Source organism: Narcine bancroftii, chromosome 8, assembly GCF_036971445.1.
Source record: "Narcine bancroftii isolate sNarBan1 chromosome 8, sNarBan1.hap1, whole genome shotgun sequence".
NCBI lineage: Eukaryota > Metazoa > Chordata > Chondrichthyes > Torpediniformes > Narcinidae > Narcine > Narcine bancroftii.
The window spans coordinates 152,207,096-152,227,995 of record NC_091476.1 but is presented as its reverse complement, the minus strand read 5'-3'; the positions used below and the strand labels follow the sequence as shown (position 1 = coordinate 152,227,995).

Genomic DNA, 20,900 nt, shown 5'->3' with positions numbered 1-20,900 from the left:
ATACTATTCTCTCTCTCAAGTACTGAAACAATTTCCTCATTAGTTCTGTTTCCCACACCCCTGTTGGTAAGAGTTCCAGATCAGAACTATCCTTTAAGTAAAAAAAATCATATCATGCATTTTGCCCAAAAATTTAAATAAGTTTAGTCCTTTTTATTAATGGGAACCTTAATCTCCCTTATTTAACTAATAGTGATCCATCCACACTTCAATCAAATTTCCTCAGTCTTATAGGCTCCCAAAGAGATCAACCATAACTTGTTCCAGTTTAACCTGAAACAGGAATTTCTCACTCCAAGAACCAATCTGGTACACAACTCCCTCTAGGACAGTGGTTTTCAAACTTTTTCTTTCCACTCACATACCACTTTAAGTAATCCCTTACTAATCAGAGAGCACCTATGGTATAGGGAATAGGTCCTTCAATGAGGCTTCAATAGCTCAGTGGTTAGACTTGTAAACCAGGAGTCACGAGTTTGTTCCTTGCTGGAACCTCATTTCTGTGAGGAGTGCCTGAAAAGTAGCAACTCTGTTTTCCTTACAGTAGGAAAAGTTAAAGAATTTCATATATGTTACATTCTAAATGTAGTATTATGTGAGAATAATGGAACCTTTACCTTCCTTTCTAAAGGGAGATGACAAGAGTTGGTGCTGATACTCTGGTTGTGGCCTTCCTAATGTTCCAGACTGAGTTAATATAATCTTTGCTCACCTTTTTCATTCTAAGCCCTTTTTTGATGAAAGGTTAATCAAAATCTTCAAAAATTCCAAAGAAATGTTTAAAATCTGAGGCTCTGGGCAACTTCTCTGATTAATACATCTCCAAAGCACAGGTTTTATTTTAATAGTTAAATACAGGAAAGCCTACCAAGATGAATGGTCTAATTGACCCTTAGTGGTGTTAGAAGATCAGCGCACAATCCTGCTCCTATTCATTCAGATTCATTCTGGGGTTTGAGTTTAAAGATTACATCAATGGGGCAGTGGTGTAGCTGGTGGGGGGTGGGGGGGGGTACCCATGAGTGCATTCTTTAAAAGTGGTGCCTTTTTGAACTGTGTGCTCGCTGCTCAGTCTCCTGTGATGCACTTGCGCTGGTGACCCACCAACGCATCACATTCATGTTGGAGTTGCTCTCTGCTCCAGTGTGCCCCATCAGTGGGAGATATTGGTTATATAGATGCAGCCAGTTTGCCTGCGTTTCCCGGGGAAAGCATGTGGTCCAAATTTAAAATCTCACTTCTCTTTGACATTTTGCATTTTATTTGTGCAAGGCAGCAGAAAAAAAATGCTCTTGAAAAATGCAGCATGCGTGCATAATTTTTTGCCGTGCAAAGTGGCTCAATCTTCTGCATTCTCCAGAAAGACACTTTATTTATTAAAAGCTTCTTCTGTTGCATTAGTACCAGAACCGTTGTTCATTGACCGATCCCAACAGGAGACTGAGACCCGTTGATCTTGAAATTTGCAGTAGCCCGTAATTACTTTGAAGTTGCACAGGCTGAACTGTATTGAAATTATATATATTCAATTTTCTTTGCCAATCATCTTTTTTTAAATTTATATCATTTTGGAGCTGCTGAATGAAAGTTGTTTGAAGCTTGAATTATTTTTCTGGACACTGGTATGTATAGTTTCTGATTGGATATCAGTAATAATGCTGGTGTGGGACAACAGGTATTGATGTATCATCTGATGTCATCTCCTAGAAACCTCTAACCTGAGCAAAGTGTCAGAAGAGATAATGCCACCATGTAGTGGTTTATTTGTTAAAGAAGAAAAGCAAAGATGCCTTGACACACTTGTGAGATTCTCCTCAGTTTGGCCTTGACTGTTTTTATTATTTACAGCATTTCCACTTCTATTCTCACAGCTCATTATCCTAATCATGGGTATAAAATTCCAATCTACCTTCCCTCCAAAGGGCTGGCCAGAAACAAAGCTCCCCTTTCTCTGTTCACAAAGTGAGCATCAAGGATTAAAGACTGTAGAGTTAAGGACCTGTAGTAAATCAGAACTTGAAACAACCAGGAACCTCATTGACGTGCGATTTCGAAGTGTCTTTATTGGGGACTATAAAATGCCTCTGACAGCTGGGGTCAATGAATCTCACTTTATTCTCATCGTCTGGCTGATGGGGGTCACCCAAGTCCAATTATCCCCTGGCCATTTGGCCACATGAACGAAAGGCCAGTGAAAAAGTGATTGAAAATCTCAACACGTCTCTCATCTTCAACCAATGAAACTAGGGTCAAAGGGTCAGACCTTGATGAACGCTGATTACTACTGCTGACGCCAACTGCAATTATATATTCACAGAGTAGCAACTTGCTGAAGAGCACATGTACTAGAGAAACTTATTAAATTATTTCTGTGTGACTTGGACCTGTAGTTCAATAACTTACAATTCTACAGTGTGTCTGGTGTAGCATAAAGGAGCTAAGGTGCTTTAAGTGAGACACTAAGTTGCTCAATGTGTCAAGACTTTGGCCAAACTGTTAATGTGGCAACTTGAGGAAGAAAGAAGTGGAGAATGTTGGGAGGGAATACCAAAGTTTAAGAGGTCAGGCAGCTGAAAGAACAGCTGACAGAACTGAAACCAAGGCCGGAGATCTGGTGGATGCTAGATGGAGGGCATAAGGGAGATGGAAGGAGACTGGAATTTGAAGAAAGGGTTAAAGTGCTGTACATGATCCCTTATTGGTCAGTGATCTCACTGAATGTTGTGTGAATGTGACTTGATGTCAATTAGGATACAGGCAGCAGAATAAAGAGGATGCTGTGACAGAATTTCAAACCAGATTCTTTGAAAGAGAAGGTAGTCCTGTCTGTGTCTATCATTTTAAAATTATACCATCTGTTGTGTAGTTGTCCTTGTTAAATTTGTGTGTCTTAAAGGTGCAAAAAACACTATGTGCATTGCAATACCTCCCATGGTGCAACCTCTGTTCTGTGATCCCAGCCAACGTCACAATAGGGAGACTCAAATTACTTTCAGAAGCTTGGTTCAGGGAGCTGGCAAGTCTAACTCTTCTGATGGATTTCCATTCCCCAATAATGGGGAAATCTGATGCAGGGATGGTGAACAAAGTACAATATCTTCTACAGCCAAATAGCACACCAGTACTGATGAAGGACCATTTAAATTTGGTAAGAGTTGATCAAGTAAAGTGAAATATCAGTACTGTTTGGGAATACCTTCAGGAGCGGAGGGGAAATGTGAAATGGAAGATTACTGCTACACATACTATCAAATACATCACTTCAAATGGTGAGATGATGTCAGGGATAATACCTATCTAGATGTCTAGTTAATTGACATTTATTGTATTAGGGACCGAATGATCTCAGAATGCCCCATTATTCTGTTTCTAGTACAGGTCATTTGAATAGTTCAACTGATTAGGCCCTTTCAAACTGCCATTTAAAATAGGGCTAACTGGGCTTGCCCAGTTAGCGCCCCAGTTATGCAGCAGTTTGAAAGGGTCCAACTGGTCAACCCTGTCAGACAATAGACAATAGACAATAGACAATAGGAGCTGGAGTAGGCCATTTGGCCCGTCGGGCCAGCACCGCCATTTTAGATCATGGCTGATCATTACCATCAGTACCCCTTTCCAGCCTTATCCCCATAACCCTTAACTCCGTTACCCACAAGAGTCTTATCTAACTCTCTTTTGAACATAGTCAGCGAATCCGCCTCTACCACCCTCTGTGGCAGAGCATTCCACAGATTCACACTTCTCTGGGTAAAAAAATGCTTTCTCATCTCCGTCCTAAAGGGCCTACCCTGTATTCTTAAACTATGCCCTCTAGTCCTCGTCTCCCCCATCATTGGGAACAAGTAATCAGACTTCACCTTGTCTATCCCCCTGATGATTTTGTATACCTCAATCATGTCCCCCCTCATCCTTCTAAACTCCAATGGATACAAGTCCAGTTTTTCTAGCCTAGCTGCATATGACAACCCTGCCATCCCTGGAACTAACCTTGTAAATCTGCGCTGCACACCCTCTATAGCTAGTATGTCCTTCCTCAAGTTTGGAGACCAGAACTGGACGCAATACTCCAGGTGGGGTCTCACCAGGGACCTGTATAACTCCAGAAGGGCGTCTCTGTTCCTATACTCCAATCCCCTCTTTATGAAAGCCAACATTCCATTTGCCTTCTTCACAGCTTTCTGAACCTGCATGCTAGCCTTCAGTGACCGGTGAACAAGTACACCCAGATCCATTTGCACTTCCCCACTCCCTAGCTTGTCTCCATTTAAATAATACTCAGCTTTCCTATTACTTCCCCCAAAATGAATAACCTCACATTTGTTCACATTGAAATTCATCTTCCATTTAGCCGCCCACTCCTCCAGCCTGTCCAAGTCCCTCTGCATTTTCCTTACATCCTCGTCACACCCCACACTGCCACCCAGTTTAGTGTCATCTGCAAATTTGCTCATGTTATTTATAATCCCCTCATCCAAATCATTAACATAAATTACAAACAACTGAGGACCCAACACCGATCCCTGAGGCACTCCACTCGTCACATCCTGCCATTCTGAAAAAGACCCATTTACTCCAACCCTTTGTTTCCTATCTCTTAACCAATTTCCTATCCATGTCAGCACCTTACCTCCAATACCATGCTCCCTGATCTTGCCCACTAGACTCCCGTGCGGTACCTTATCAAAGGCCTTCTGGAAGTCCAAATACACCACATCCACTGGCTCTCCCGAGTCCACCCTCTTTGTCAGGGAACCCAGTAAAACTTACCTAGGTCTCATCCATGGCTGAATTGTAAAGGAAAATGGCCGATCCGCTTATTCTGGTGACATCAGCGCTTGCATGCATGCGTTACCGGACAGCCAGCATCTAAACATCCTTCCTGTCTACCATTTGGGCTTTGATTCTTAACTTCCGGCAGTACTTCCGGTTAGAGCATGATGTGTCATTCACCATGTCATTGCAGGGGTGGGATCCCCCCTTAAATCACTGGGTTGGAGATTTAATGGGTAGATCCCTCTGCGATTTGAAAGGTGCTTCCAGCACCTTTGCCCCAGTAATTGCATCCGGGTCCCTGGAGGGCTATCCAATTCCTGCAATTTGAAAGGGGCTTTTGGAGATGCAATTGTTCTCAGTTTTTCTTGCAGAAAACGAGGAACTTTTGGAGCAGTGACTCAATCAGATTCTTGTCATTTTCTGTGCCCATGCTCTGTTCCCTTGGATATAAAAAACACTCAAGTTGAAGTTCAGTTTGCACATATTATGGTTGCCAGGTTATTGATCTCTGTTTCATTTGTGTGTGTGTGTGGTGTGTGTGTGTGTGTGTGTGTGTGTGTGTGTGTGTGTGTGTGTGTGTGTGTGTGTGTGTGTGTGTGTGTGTGTGTGTGTGTGTGTGTGTGTGTGTGTGTGTGTGTGTGTGTGTGAGAGAGAGAGAGATGGGGGAGGGGAAGCCCTAATCTTGTATGGCACAAACTCAGTGATCATCAAGAGGTTGAAATGATGTCAAAGCATCCAAACTTGGTTTATCAGTCAGCTTGACTGTATGGTCTTATTCTGTGATAGACCCTGTAATATTTATGTTTTTTACATATAAAGAACTTAATTTTTTCGTAATCAGTTTTCACACTTACCTTCTGGAGTGGCCATTCACACAGAATGACCTGTGTATGGATATCACCGTGTGTTTAGACAAAGTACCGTAGGTGCAATACTTAAGTAGGCTGAACGTGAATCGATGTCACCCATGACGCATGGCATCACTGTGTTGGCGTCATCAGTGATATAATTCACCTGCATCCAAAAAAGCCCCAAGACAGAAGAGCAAAATGGCTCTTGATCCATAGATCCTGTTAATGCCAACATCACTTCAATGATTCAACATAAGTGGTTGACGGCTGCTGGTAACGAAATGTCACCTTGCTTCACATTTAAATCTCCCGCATTGCAATGTCAGGAGCCTAATGCATCATTGTGTTTCATCATTGCGTGTATTCATTAGCCATTGTTGCAGACCCCCTGCAGTTCAGTTTAAACTGGCAGTCAGTCTGCAAAAGTGTCTAGGGCTGCCACAGGAAACACTTTGGAACAGGAATAAGTCACTCATTTCCGTTCTGAACTTTTCACACTGCCTGTATTGCGGAAATTTTGCAAAGGTTTCCCATAACTCAGTGGCTCTGTTAAAAAAAAACATAAATGACTGTAAAGAATAAAACAGAGACTGACAGACATTTATGAAAATTTTCTCTTCCAGTGCACTGATCCAAGTAATGTGTGGGTTTTTGTGTCCACCTAAGAGAGCCAAAGTGACCTGAGGTTAAAATCTCATGAAGTCAGCATCTCTGGCAAAGAAATTAGTCTGGAACATTATCTGCATTTAAATTGCAACAATTATTTTGACCTGCTAACGCAGCCATTGCCAACCTTTTTTATAAGCTATGGCCCCCATAGTTTATGGACCCCCTTCCCTGTAAAGGAGTTGAATTTAGTTGGTTTCCTCTGTATTTCTCTCCTACCAACAACATTAAAAAAAATTGTATGATTTTGGTCTGTGCCCACCCCCCCCCCCCCTTAAATGTGCTGTGACCCTCATTGAGAATGGCTATTCTAGAACACATCAAATCCAAGTGGAATCTAGAAGTTAGAATTTGACTTCAATATGGAGTCTGATGGCTCCACCATCAGACTCCTCAATAACAAACACAATCAGGGACTCTTTTTTTTAAATTTTTTTATTTTTCACACCTCTTTGAGGATTCTTATTTGTGCACTTTATTAGTTTTAAAAAAAAATTCTCTTTGTATTGCACAGTCTGTTTGCTTACATTCATTATCTGTTTACAGTTCTTCATTTGTTTCCATGTATAGTTTCTTTTTGCACTACCAAAAAGTGGCAATTCTGCCTCGCCCGCAGTAAAAAAGAATCTCAGGGTTGTATATGATGTTGTAGATGTACTCTGACATTAAATATGAGACTGAAGGCCAAAGACTGAAGGCCCTTGCAGAATTCTGAGCTCATTATCTGGGTTGTCACGCAAGTGCAATGCCCTGTCAAAAATGGTGTTCAAATGGAATTAACCCAAGATGTCTCCACCTCAAATTCCTAAAGCACTGTTGCAGTGTGATCAGAAGTTATTGCAATGGCCTGGTTGACTTGAGCTTGGTCTTCTCATTCCACTTCACTCATTGCTGGGTACGCATTGCATACAAGATTTCCCCATATGGCCAGGACCACATTTAAAGTGCTATAAAGTCAAATGCAACATACTAAGATCTCGAAAGGCAAGAGGGAAATGCAAGTTCTCTTTCAATTTTGTCCTCACGATTAACTAAAACAAACTGGTATTGGGGGATTGAGAGATGAATGAAAATAGGCAAGACATGGTATATTGGGCAGTACATTTTGCAACCTCAGGACATTTCAAAGAATGCCAGGGGAAAAAAAAAAATGCCGGAGTAACTCAGCAGGTCACGTCGGGTCCGTAGGAGGTAAAGATACTATTTTGGGCAATAATAGACTTTATTCAAGATAAATTATTTACAAAAGGAAATCTAGGCACAGTCTCTTCCCACCCTTAATTTCGTACCCATACATTTCCACCACTGCACATTGTTACATTCATTTCTATTTACACTATTGCCACCACTGTGGCACCTTGTTATTATTCCCCTCTATGATCAACCCTCTAGATCACATGCAGGACTCTTCCATTTGCTTTGAAATGCTGCCATGGGATTATTTCTGATAAGGCAGGCAGACTCTTGGTTTAATATTTGAGCCAATGAAGATAATCATTTGTGTGGTATCAGGGTAATAAGCAAGAACTATTGAGCTATTGGTGGATAGTCAAGATACAGATCTAGGGATCAGACTATCTAGTTTTATTGGAGACTTGGAGAAAGTAAATTCCAAAGTTAGGAATGATTAAACAAGTGGTGGCTCTTTTCTCCTAAAGGTTGGTGGGTGATCTGAGAGAAGTTTTCAAAATTATTGAAGGACTTGCTGGGTAGATGCAAAGCCTATTTTTCTACTTGCAGGCCAGACCAGAACTTGAAGCTCTGATTGTAAGATAGGCAGTAATAAATTCATGGGGTATTCAGGAGAAACTTGTCCATGTGGGGAATGGTATTAGCCCCATTTACACTGGCACTTTACCCCAGTAATTAACCACCAATCTATCGGTTAATGTGCCAGTGTGAATGCTCGCGATCCACACGCGGGTGTCATATCGCTCGGGGATGAACCGCCTAGTGCCTAGGGAGGGTGTATCATCACCGATTCATTTTGAATAGGTGTACTGGTTAGCCCAGTGTGAAAAGGACAGGGGGTATGGAGGTCGTCACCTCTGGAGGATGGTCGTGCCTTTGCTCTGGGGTGCCAGGTGGTGAGTGTGAAAGGGTGAAGAGAACTGATTAACATTGGTCCAGTGTGAACAGCAAATATGCTGTTTTGAACCAGTTCATTGAACTGCCAATTTACCAGTTAGCCAATGTGAAAAGGGCTAATGTGTAATTCGATGCAAGAGGGGGTAGTTGAGATGAGTAGCGCACCATCTAAGGAAGAAGTGCTTGAGGAAGGAATGGAGGGCATTGTTAATGGGGGTGCAAGAAAGCCCAGCCTCGACTTCCTGCAAAGGCTGAGGAAAGTTCATCTCCCACCCTCCATCATTACTACATTCTACAGAAGATATATTGAGAGCATCCTATGCAACTGCATCACCGCCTGGTTTGGTAGCTATACCTCCTTAGACTGCAAGACCCTACAGGGGATAGTGAAGTCAGCGGAAAAGATCATTGAGCTCTCTTCCTACCATGAGGGACATCTACAACTTGATGCAGGCAAAAGGCAATAAACATTGAGAAGGACTCCACACATCCCTCATGTAAACTGTTCTCCCTTCTGCCATCTGATAGGAAGTACTGTTGCAGTCAGGCCCTTATGTCCAGAATGGGCAACATTATTTTCCACCAAGCTATCAGGCTCCTGAATTCCCCCAACATATATGGATCGGGTACCATGGACTTGTACTGTATCACCTTAGTATTTAATATTTCAATGTGTTTAACTTTTATTTGAACTTATATTTATGTAAATATGCTCTGTGGTCCTGGAGAAACACTCTCATCTTTACCATGCGAGCAGAGGACCCCAGAGGACCCCAAAACCCAGCAGCAACAGAAATTCACCAAGACAAACGGCCACTTAAACAAAAGTTGCTTTTAATTATCTTTAAACATGAAAACAGGATTGAACTTTAACTTATTACTATTAACTTAACCCCCCCCCCTTCTAATTCTAAGCACACATGTATGTAAAGTGTATGTAAGTTCAGAAAGGTTCTTTGATTCACAGTCCAATCTCACTTCTCATTCCTCCAAGTTCAATGGTATCGAGCAATTCTTATAATGTGCAAAGAATTTAACATTTATTAAGTTCACCAGGCTGTGGTGCTTGAAAGGTAAATGGTTACTGCTCAGGAAGGTTCTTGTCAGCTTTCAGAGAGAGATTTATTGTTCGCTGGACACAAACTGATTCCTTCTAATCAGCCCGGTCAGTGTCTTGCCGAAGAAACTTGCCCCATCAGGGTTTTCCAGGTGGTAACCTCTTTCTTTCAGGTCACCACAGAGTTACTTTTTGTTTCTCTTATTTCAAGTGAAACATTAGGCAGCCAGTCCTCTCCTCTTGCATGGACCACAAGGACTTTGACCAGGCTGAACTAAGAACTCACAACCCGTCTTCAAAATGGGTTTTTTCCACAAGCTTGCCAGCTTGTCCTGATCCAGTCCCAGCTGCTGCTGACTGTAGTACTGTAGAACTGAATTCTCTCTCTCTATCTCTCTCTCAGAGAAAAGCCTGTATGACTCCCTCTGCTTGCAAAACCACATGACCCTCTTAGAACAGCAAACTGCACTCAGACAGCCTGTGGCTCCGGACCTAATTCTCCAAGTTCTTTCATCTGTTGCTTTTCAAAACAACAATCTCTATAGGCAATCCCCAAAGCTTTTGCAAAGGCACTTGGAACCAGCCTGTCTGGCTTGAGCGGAGCTCCAGTATATTAAATGAAATCTGTTTGAAGTATATGTATGACCTACACTTTAAAAAAACCTGCCACAATTTATCTCCTTTAAAACCTATCTATATATATGTATATATACAAAATAAAATACAGCTAATCTGTCACAGTATGAAAGATAAATAAAGATGACTTGATTTGAACAGTCTTGTGTGGAGCATGATCATTAGTTTAGTTCTTTGAAGCAATCAATTCTTATGCTGGAAATGCATTTTCAATATGTTTTTTGTATTGCAATTAACGGATGAAAAGCTGCCGACTTCCAATTGTGAGTCGGAGGACAGAAGAAACATTGGTTCTGCACAAAAGTACTGCAGCTCGTCCTGTCTCCTGCCTCCTCATCACAGTCCAACAGTCTTTCTCCTTTTGAGCTCTTGCTCCCATTGAACACCATGATTGAATCACCCTCTGGTGAAATAATGCCCCTTGCTCTGTATGTAACTACAGTATATGTTGGTTTCATTTACTGCGTCCTGTGCTCCTGATGCGGCCTCCTCTGCATCAGTGAGACTGGATGCAGTCTGCAAGATCACTTTGTTGGGCATCTTCATTCTGAACCCAGTGGCCAACCATTTCAATTCCCCACACTGACGTTTGTCCATACCTTCAGGCACTGCCAAAATGAGGCCACCCACATATTAGAGGAACAACATCTTGTATTCAGACATGGCAGTCTCCAACCAGACCCCTATTCTGTTAACACCTCTCCAGCATCTCTCTTTCCCTATCCCTCTCTCTCTCTCCTTTCCTCCAGCTCCCCACCCCTTCCCTTCCCTCTCCAATCAAAGAACTGCCCTCTCTCCATCACTTCTCAGCCTTTTTCTCTTCTACCTGTATCCAGCTATTACCTCTTACCTGCTCCTCCTCCCCCCATCTTTATATATAGGCATCTATCTGTTTTCGCTTCCACCTAACGAAGGGCCAATGGTTATCGCTTTACTTCACGTGCACGCTGTGTGACCTGCTGAGTTTCTCTAGCAAGTTTATGCATAGAACCAGAGACCATATTTCTGTTTCTATCTTGCATTTTTTTGTGGCCTTCTTCACAGCGCCAGGGAGGTTATGAATCTCTAGTTAGGCCTTGGCCTTTGTGTTTATTACTGCAGCTTCAGGAAAGGTACCAGGGAGCTGGAGAGGAGGAGGTTGAGATGATTTACAAGAATTTCTCAAGGGATGTGGAATATCATTACGTGAACAGGGAAACTTGCATTATTCTTCTTGGAATAGAATAAATTAAGTATTTTTGAATAGGAGAAAGGTCATTAAACAGAGGCGCCACCGTTAAACTGGACTTGGCCTTCCCTGTTCCTGAAGTGTTCTGTGTAAAGCTTGTTTCAAGTATGGATCAGTTGGACTAAACACTTTATTTTTGTGTTTCCCACGTAGAGCCAAATTATTCAATTTATATTTTGGAGAATTTTTCCCCCTCAATTATAGCCATTTTTTGTACCATTGGATATCTCCATTTACTTGAGTAGGTGTTTCAACTTTCGGCATTCATAATGCAACTACATTGGTATTGCCAATAAATGAGACCTAACCATTCTGTAGTTCATTACTACCCATGCATTTCCTATTTCAATTTCCACCCTTCATCTGAGTTACCCCCAATTACATCATCGACCAGTTTATCCCACTACCTTGTCACAAATAAATGTCATTGTTCAGTTGTCTGTGCACACAGTCCATATTTTGAAAGCCATTGTTTTTGCAAAATGCTTGACATTATAAGATATTTTGCCAAAGGAATTTTACTGGTAGATTTTATTGCAGATTCTACAAATTGGAATTTATGGTTGTAAAACTAAAAGCGCTGGATGAATCTACTGATCAATGGCCAGGGTTACCCACCCAGTATGAACACTGCAACTGAAGAAGGGGGCAACAGGAAGCCACTTCAGTATTTTTTCCCTTGTATCATCATGAACTCAACATCGACTATGTTGTCAGCTCAAAGATGGAGCCTTCACCAAAGGAGAAGAGAGCAGGCAACAACTACAATTTGGAGGCTCATAGATCCTGATGGATGGAGAGACATGATTGCCCATGCCGAATGGCAAGGCACCTGAATGATTAAACACAAGAAAGTGAAAAGTGAATCATATAAGTGTGGGGATTTTTTTATTGGTTATTATCACTTAAATCCCCAAAAAATCAAAGCCCCATTTTTGCACCATGAAATTCCAAGTAATTCTATATAAAGTAAAAGCTTGTCATTAAGGTTTCATCAGCTTTGATCTTTGTTTTTATTTTATAACTATGCCCTTGCCACATGGAGGGTGGGGTAAGAAAATTGGGCTTGAGTGCAGTGTCATTCACTATAAAAAGCAGTAGGAGACACTGAAAGCATTTGGAATGGTTTGGAGGTGATTATGGTCTAAAATCCTGTGGCTCCATGCTCTCCAAATTCTCAATGTTTTTTATCAGACCATTTTGTATGACATTCTTTTCTTAAAGAGAAACAAAGCAGAGAAACTGGTTGGGGGATGGAGAAAGGTGAGCAGAAAAGGCTCCTAAGTAGCTGTGTTTGAGTAAGCTGATGAAGAAGCATCTGGAATACTCTGGGCACTGTACATTATGAAGGATATTGATCTTTGTCTGATTGCAGGAAAGTTTTAACAATCATAGCTGGACACCAAGGGTTAAATCAGTGGTTCTCAACCTTTTTCTTTCCACTCACATACCACTTTAACTATTCCCTATGCAGTCTCTTCAATCTGAGGCGCCTGCAAGCTCACACCAAGACACAAGAGAAACTTGTCCGTGAACTACTCTTTGCAGATGATGCCGCTTTAGTTGCCCATTCAGAGCCAGCTCTTCAGCGCTTGACGTCCTGCTTTGCGGAAACTGCCAAAATGTTTGGCCTGGAAGTCAGCCTGAAGAAAACTGAGGTCCTCCATCAGCCAGCTCCCCACCATGACTACCAGCCCCCCCACATCTCCATCGGGCACACAAAACTCAAAACGGTCAACCAGTTTACCTATCTCGGCTGCACCATTTCATCAGATGCAAGGATCGACAATGAGATAGACAACAGACTCGCCAAGGCAAATAGCGCCTTTGGAAGACTACACAAAAGAGTCTGGAAAAACAACCAACTGAAAAACCTCACAAAGATAAGCGTATACAGAGCCGTTGTCATACCCACACTCCTGTTCGGCTCCGAATCATGGGTCCTCTACCGGCACCACCTACGGCTCCTAGAACGCTTCCACCAGCGTTGTCTCCGCTCCATCCTCAACATCCATTGGAGCGCTCACACCCCTAACGTCGAGGTACTCGAGATGGCAGAGGTCGACAGCATCGAGTCCACGCTGCTGAAGATCCAGCTGCGCTGGATGGGTCACGTCTCCAGAATGGAGGACCATCGCCTTCCCAAGATCGTATTATATGGCGAGCTCTCCACTGGCCACCGTGACAGAGGTGCACCAAAGAAAAGGTACAAGGACTGCCTAAAGAAATCTCTTGGTGCCTGCCACATTGACCACCGCCAGTGGGCTGATAACGCCTCAAACCGTGCATCTTGGCGCCTCACAGTTTGGCGGGCAGCAGCCTCCTTTGAAGAAGACCGCAGAGCCCACCTCACTGACAAAAGGCAAAGGAGGAAAAACCCAACACCCAACCCCAACCAACCAATTTTCCCTTGCAACCGCTGCAATCGTGTCTGCCTGTCCCGCATCGGACTGGTCAGCCACAAACGAGCCTGCAGCTGACGTGGACTTTTTTACCCCCTCCATAAATCTTCGTCCGCGAAGCCAAGCCAAAGAAAGAAGATGCTATTCTCTGATTAGTAAGGTGGTATGTGGGTAGAAAAAAAAGGTTGAAAACCACTGTTTTAATTGTACCTAATTGACGTAATGTGCACGGTTTCATAACTCCAAAGGAAAATGGGCCAATGACAATTTTTAAGCAAAATATTTCAGTAACAATTGGGTCTAGGGCAGTGATTCTAAGCCTTCCCTTCCCACCCACATCCCACCTTAAGTAATCCCTTACTAATCACAGAGCACTTATGACATGTATGTGAGTGGAAAGAAAAAGGTTGAGAAGCATTGGGTTAAACAGAGAGATGGACTGAACTCTGGTTATCATTCCTGCAATTTAAAGGTCAGAGGGGCAATATGATCAAAGATTCTGAAATGTTCAGGGGATCATGGAGATGTTTCTAATGGTCTGGGAACTGGCCCATTTCAGAAAACCAGCAGGTGGAAGAATTCTTCTGCAAAAGGCACTGCGCGCTGTTGTTCACTTCAATATGGGACTGAGATTTTTGTCAACCAGAGGACCGACCGGCTGGTGTAAGGACTTTTTGTTGATCTGCTGCTCTCTACCGTGCCCTTCATGACAGAGCTGGCATGAAGGGTTTGAAACCCAATTCCTGTTCCCATATGAAGTAGATATTGGAAAGGGAAATGGATTCAGCAATAGTTGGATGGGAGGTGTCAGAGAGTACTGGTAGAAAATTGTTTGTCAAATTGGAGGCCGGTGACTAGTGGAGTTCCTCAGGGATCGGTCCTGGGTCCACTATTGTTTGTTATATATATTAATGATCTGGAAGAAGGGGTGGTAAATTGGATAAGTAAGTTTGCAGATGATACAAAGATTGGTGGTACTGTGGACAGTGAGGAAGATTACTGTAGCTTAAAAAGAGATATAGGAAAGCTAGTGGAGTGGGCTAAGAAATGGCTGATGGAATTTAATATGGATAATTGTGAAGTGTTGCATTTTGGAAAGGCAAATCTAAATAGGTCATATACATTGAATGGTAGACAACTGAGGAGTGCAGAGCAACAAAGGGATTTAGGAGTTATGGTAAATAGTACCCTCAAAGTTGATACTCAGGTAGATAGAGTGATGAAGAAGGCATTTAGAATGTTGGCCTTCATAAATCGGAGTATTGAATTCAAGAGTCGGGATGTTATGATGAAATTGTACAAAGCATTGGTGAGGCCAAGTTTGAAATACTGTGTGCAGTTTTGGTCACTGAATTATAGGAAGGATATAAACAAAATAGAGAGAGTGCAGAGAAGGTTCACGAGAATGTTGACAGGATGTCAGGGTTTGAGTTACAGAGAAAGGTTGAGCAGCCTGGGGCTTTTTTCTCTGGAGCGTAGAAGATTGAGGGGGGATTTGATGGAGGTGTTCAAGATTTTAAAAGGGACAGAGAGAGTCAACGTGGATAGGCTTTTTCAGTTAAGAGTGGGGGATATTCAAACCAGAGGCCATGGTTTGAGATTGCAGGGGGAAAATTATAAAGGGAACATGAGGGGAAATTTCTTCACGCAAAGGGTGGTTGAGATGTGGAATAAGCTTCCGTCAGAGGTGGTTGAAGCAAGGACGTTATTTACATTTAAGGAAAGACTGGATAATTACATGGAGGGAAGAGGATTGGAGGGGTATGGACCAGGTGCTGGTCAGTAGCACTAGGAGGGTGGGGATTTGTTCCGGCATGGACTAATAGGGCCAAACTGGACTGTTCTGTGCTGTATATGGTTATATAGTTATATGGAACAGAGCTCAATAGAATTTGGTGATTCTGGTGCAGGTGACAAAGATAATGGTGGAAGGAGGGATTGAAGCAATAGCATTTGAAGATGAGAATTATAAACCAAAGGTTTGTTATGCACAAAATGGTTCACATGCCTTTCACATTTTAAAAAAAGTACTTGATTTTTGAAGTACTTTGCAGGTATGGATGGTTATATAAATGGGAAGTAATGAGAGATGCTTGGCTTACTGCATAATGTGCTTCAAGAATTTCTCTTGGCTGTGCTGGGCTTGTTTTACTGGGTTCAGATTGAGAAGTTCATTGTGCGCATTGTCTGTCTTTGAGTCAGCTCTGCAGACACCATTGGCTCAGTCATTGTGGTGCTGCTTCGGAGAATCTGTCAGCACGGAAAGACAAAGTGGCTTCAAGGGTCGAGTCCAGAGGCTTTTAACTGACGTACAATGTGCTTTGATTTATTTTTCAGGAGGACGTGTGGAACTGATGGGGAAGTTTGGTGAAGTGTTCCAGTCAAGAGTGAAGAGCCTTAATGGATTCATTGAGAAAGCTTTTCATCCCATTTCTTGCTGAGTTTCACAACAAAAGGTCTATTGAGGAGTTTGTGTGATCTTAACCACACCAGAGAAAGATTGTTATAAGAAAGAATTCAGGTGACTTGGTTTCAATGACCTGGATATGACTCTGTTGGTCTGAATCCTTCTGCTGGGTTTGGCTCTGGGTTCCTTGTATTGTTCTAACAGGTGCAGAATGAAGCCAGTCACTCCGGTCAGTTCCCCCCCACCTCTCAGGCTATTGAATAAAGGCCCCGAATATCTCCGCAAGCAAATAGAAAGTGACAACAGGAGCAGGGCGCTGAGTGCCGTTGAGAGGCTTGAAGCAGACAAGCCCAAGTATGTTAAAAGCCAACAAGCAATGGCTGCCAAACAAGAGTCCATCATTGAGCCTTGTGCACCACCTTCACCTTTTACTGGGAACCAGGTCAGATCGCGGGAAACCAGAGGCTTGTGCCAGGATCTTCATGCTAGGAAAGAGAATACCAACATGGAGGAACTTAACAATGCCAGGAATGTCTTGCTGGACAAGCCATCCCATGACACAGTGGTTACCAGGAGGACTATCTCCAAGAGAGGCATGAGACCTGATTCCCTGGTCATCTACCGACAGAAACGGGATTGCAAGATGGGAAACAACGAGACCTCCAGGGGCTACAACTTCATTCGACGACTGTTTCAGGGGTCAATGAGGGATAAAGAGGTGGTCTCCCTGGAATTACCAATCATCCTGAAGGAGGATGACAAGTCCTTCCCTGAAGGTAACTTGAACCCATATTATCTCAATGACCGCAATGTAGCAAAAGATGAGAATCTTTGTGTTGAACTCTTTTCCCACAATGAAGTCACTTGTTCATCCCTCCGCATCACTGATGCTCAAAACCTTCCAAGTGACACTTCTGGAGCTCCTGGGCCAGTAACTTTAAGGACCAGGACTTTTGAGCATTCAAACTCTGACCCCCCATTACGTCACTCCGTGGCCCTGTCAGAAAAGAACAGGTTTTTCAACTACTGTGGCCTCGAGCTGGATGTGGCAGAACATCTTGGCCTGGCACGGTTCAACTCAGACTCCACTTTGCCCAGAGTTCAGAATGCTGGCATGACTGAGAGCGAAGGCAGCGAATTTTCTCGCTGGAGTCAAGATGGAGAAGGCCTCTTTGAAGAAGAAATTCATGAGCAAATCTCTTCTGGGATATCAGTCATTGAGAGGAACGCACGCGTCATCAAGTGGTTGTATGGTTGCAAAAAGGCCAATGAGAGACCAAAAGAGTCAACAGTGTAGATTTAGACTTGCAGCATGTTAACAGGCCTTTCTGGCCCATGAGCCCGTGCCGCCCAAATACACCAATGAACCTACAAATCACGTATGTTTTTGGAGAATGGGAGGAAACTGGAGCACCCGGAGGAATCCCATGCAGGTCATGGGGAGAACATACAAACTCCTCACAGACCACATCAGATTGGAACCAAGGACAATGGCACTGTAATAGCATTGTACTAACTGAGAGGAGGGAGGAGAGGAGATGCTATAATTTTAACTCCATTTGCAAAGACAATAATTGCCCTGCATTACCATCTCATTTGCGAGAAGGAAATTGGAACAGATTGAATTTTCAAATATTTAAAAAAATATTTTCATTATTTAACTCTCCAGCTTTGGTCTGAAAGTCTTATTTGAAGTCATTAAACAAATCATGTTCCCTTTGTGCAGTATTTAAATGTGATCAGCCCAGATGAGATTGGGGATGGTATGACCTTGTTTCAGCGTTTTTTTCTCTTGTTAAAATTTAAAAAATATTAATGTTGGAGATGATCTGGGGATAGAAAACTTTCCATTTAACCTCCCCAAATCAATAATGTGTATGCCCAAGACCAGTCCATGAGGAAGATTTGCCTGTACAATCACTTCATGTGCCCCAAACTATTTTAAAGCCTATGAATTCACTAACTCCTTGTTATCCACTTTCTTCCTATCTGTGTGCACCTGATCAGTCATGTATTATCTGGGAGTGAGTGAACCCTGTGTTATGGGGTGGTGGGATATTGAGTTCCTTGTAAATGGTCCGTGTCATGATTTTCTGCAATGTGAAGCAACATCATTTATGAACGTCACAAAAAACAAGTTGAGGGAAAAAATAAATGTTTTTACTATTTTTTCCATAAATTTCATCGGAGCAAATTTTATCCCAAGTCTCCAATTTTTGGGTCATGATTTGTGAATTCTGTAAGGGTGAATTTGCATGACCCGAACAGGTAAGGGGGGGGTGGTGAAGAACTCGCCTGTATCATGTGATCCTTAGCTTTTTCCTGCAAGGTTCCTATAATGCTTGAGGTCAATTATGGTGGACAGCTGGAATATTATCAATGTACGTTGATTGAGCTGGGGTTGGGGTCTGCAACACCAAGGATCAGATGGTGGGCTACCTTTCAGCCGGAGCAAGGTGCAGAGTGTGATACCGCTGCATCCAAGGTTGAGGTCATGGTCAGGAACACGGGTAGGGTTTACAGACTGAGCCAGGGTCCAGAATACTTTGATTTTCGGTTGATTTTCAGAAGCTGGAACACATGAGGTAAAACTTGTGATATCCATAGTTCAGTCAACTTTGCAGCCAGTGATGTTGATACTACTGGTGTTTTTTCTTGGTGTTACCAAAAAAGACTATGTCCCTAACCTTCACAAATAGGAGGACTTACTGGTACTGTTGTTAATCACTGTAGCAATGTATGAATAGTGATGGCCAAACATCAAACTTGCCTCTCCACCCCCCCCCCCCCCCCAAAAAGCAAAACAGTATTTGTTGATTGGAAACAAAGGTTGACCAGATCATCCCTGCTGTTCTATACAATAACGCCTGTGGATCTTTTATGTTGACCTAGTGGTGAGCCTGGTCTAAATATACAGGATGAACAGTGCCTCTGATAGTATGCTCTGACTGGAGATAAGAATATTGTTCATTCAGCAAGAGCTGACATGCAATGCCAAGGAAAACTTGGAGGAAGAGTAAAATTACTTCTGCAAAATCCCAACATGATACATTGGGTACCACCCCAAGAGCAGCCTTGAACATTGAAGGTGACAATTAATTGGCCGTTGGTGTATTACTGCACCCATTGGCTATTAGATGGAGGACCCCGCCCCCCCCCCCCCCCCCAATGCATTAGTACTAAGTGGCATATTCTGGAATGGATAGGAACCCAGATCCCAATACCTTTGAAAACCTTGATGCAAAACCATACAGATTGCCTCATTTATATTATACAAGTAGAAGTGAAGAAATGATCCTGGGACCAATCCGAAGTGGCCATGCTGAACAAGACTTGAACTGTAGCTTTTAAACATTAATCATTTTTCAAAGGAATCTAAGTGAAAGAAATCCTGTTTGTTCCTGGATAATTGTCAAACTTTTCAAAAGTTAAATTACATTTTATTTAAAAATTAAAGAAAGGGTTCAGTTTTGATTATTCTGTGTTCAGGTCTGTTTCTGAGGTGGGCTGGTGGGACCAAGGCAATGTGTTGGTTTGATCTGTGAAAATAAATTTGAAGGTTTCTCTATACTTGTAACTTTCTGCCTTTCCTCAGGTTCACCAAAAGTGAGTTTGCAGGTGCATCGAGAATCAGGGAGGAAAATGTGATGTTGGTGAGAATGAATTTAAGTTCAGGGAGTTTCTGCTGCATCTGTACAGGTGAGGCTGGACCTGCAATTCGGGTCTCCTTGCTTGAGAAAAAATATTCTGACTTTGGAGGCGGAGCAGAGTAAGTTCACCAATTTGGTTCCAGAAATGAAGGGATTATGTAATGAGGAGATTGAGAAGCCTGGAATGATTGGTGCTTGAAAGGATGAGGAGAGATCTTCTGGAGATGAATAAAATTATGAATGATAATATAGTAAGTGGTAAGTTGTTTCCTCTGGCAGGCGAGACTAGATCAAGGGGACATTACCTCAAGATTAGGGGGAGTAGATTTAAGACAGATAAGGAGGAACTGCTTCTCCCAGAGAGTAGCGATTGTGAATCAGTTCTGAGGCCAGGAGACTTGGGAATAAATTTTCATCTTAATGACTTACAATTTTTGAATGTTATCTCTCTCTCTGGATTTGCCTGCTTAATTGAGTCATATTGGATATGAATCCTGCTGCAAAGACCTGAAGTTGGTTGGAGAACAAACCAAACTGGGAAAGGGTTCTGGTAAAGGGAAGGGTGGGATTTGGATTGTAGAGGAGAAGGAAACATTCAGTGGTAAAGGTAAGGGCCCAGGGTAGAAATTTTGCTTTTTCTTTGCACTCACATGCCACCGTAAGTAATCCTTAGTGATTAGAAAGGGATGAATTAAAATGGTATGTGAGTGCAAAGGAAAAGTTTGAAAACTACTGGACTAAATGAAACCCTCCCCTGGCTCAGAAACCTGGTAGAGATGAGTTGAAAGATAGATCAACTGATAAAATAACATCCACTCTCGTTTTAGATGTCTGAATGGCTTTCATGTCTCCTGAATACAGTTAGTTTAAATCTCTTATTCTGCATTACCCCTTCCAGTCGAACTAAGACATGAAGGGAGTTCTGTTTGATATTTTGTGTTTTAATTTCTGAATAGACTCCAATCAAGCCATTTTTGGAAATAAAATTCAACCCATTGTTTCCATATGGACTTGGAAAAATCCCATAGAGAACCAAAACTGCAAATATTGGAAAAATTAAGTAAAAATAGAAAGTGCTGGAAACACTCCACAGGTCTGGCAGTGGAGGAGGAAAGAGAATCCGAGTTAATATTTTGGGTCAG

General features: G+C 42.4%; 1 protein-coding gene across 1 annotated transcript in view; it reads left to right on the top strand.

The window, feature by feature from the left end:
• The window catches only part of fam110d (family with sequence similarity 110 member D), a 45,439-nt gene extending 25,131 nt beyond the window's left edge, over nucleotides 1–20,308 (top strand). Inside the window, exon 2 of the mRNA XM_069896126.1 lies at nucleotides 16,039–20,308. Within this exon, the coding sequence (XP_069752227.1) occupies nucleotides 16,320–17,405 (1,086 nt within the window). The 5' untranslated portion in view covers nucleotides 16,039–16,319 and the 3' untranslated portion in view covers nucleotides 17,406–20,308. The remainder of the gene's footprint in view (nucleotides 1–16,038) is intronic.
• The last annotated feature ends 592 nt before the right edge of the window (nucleotides 20,309–20,900 follow it).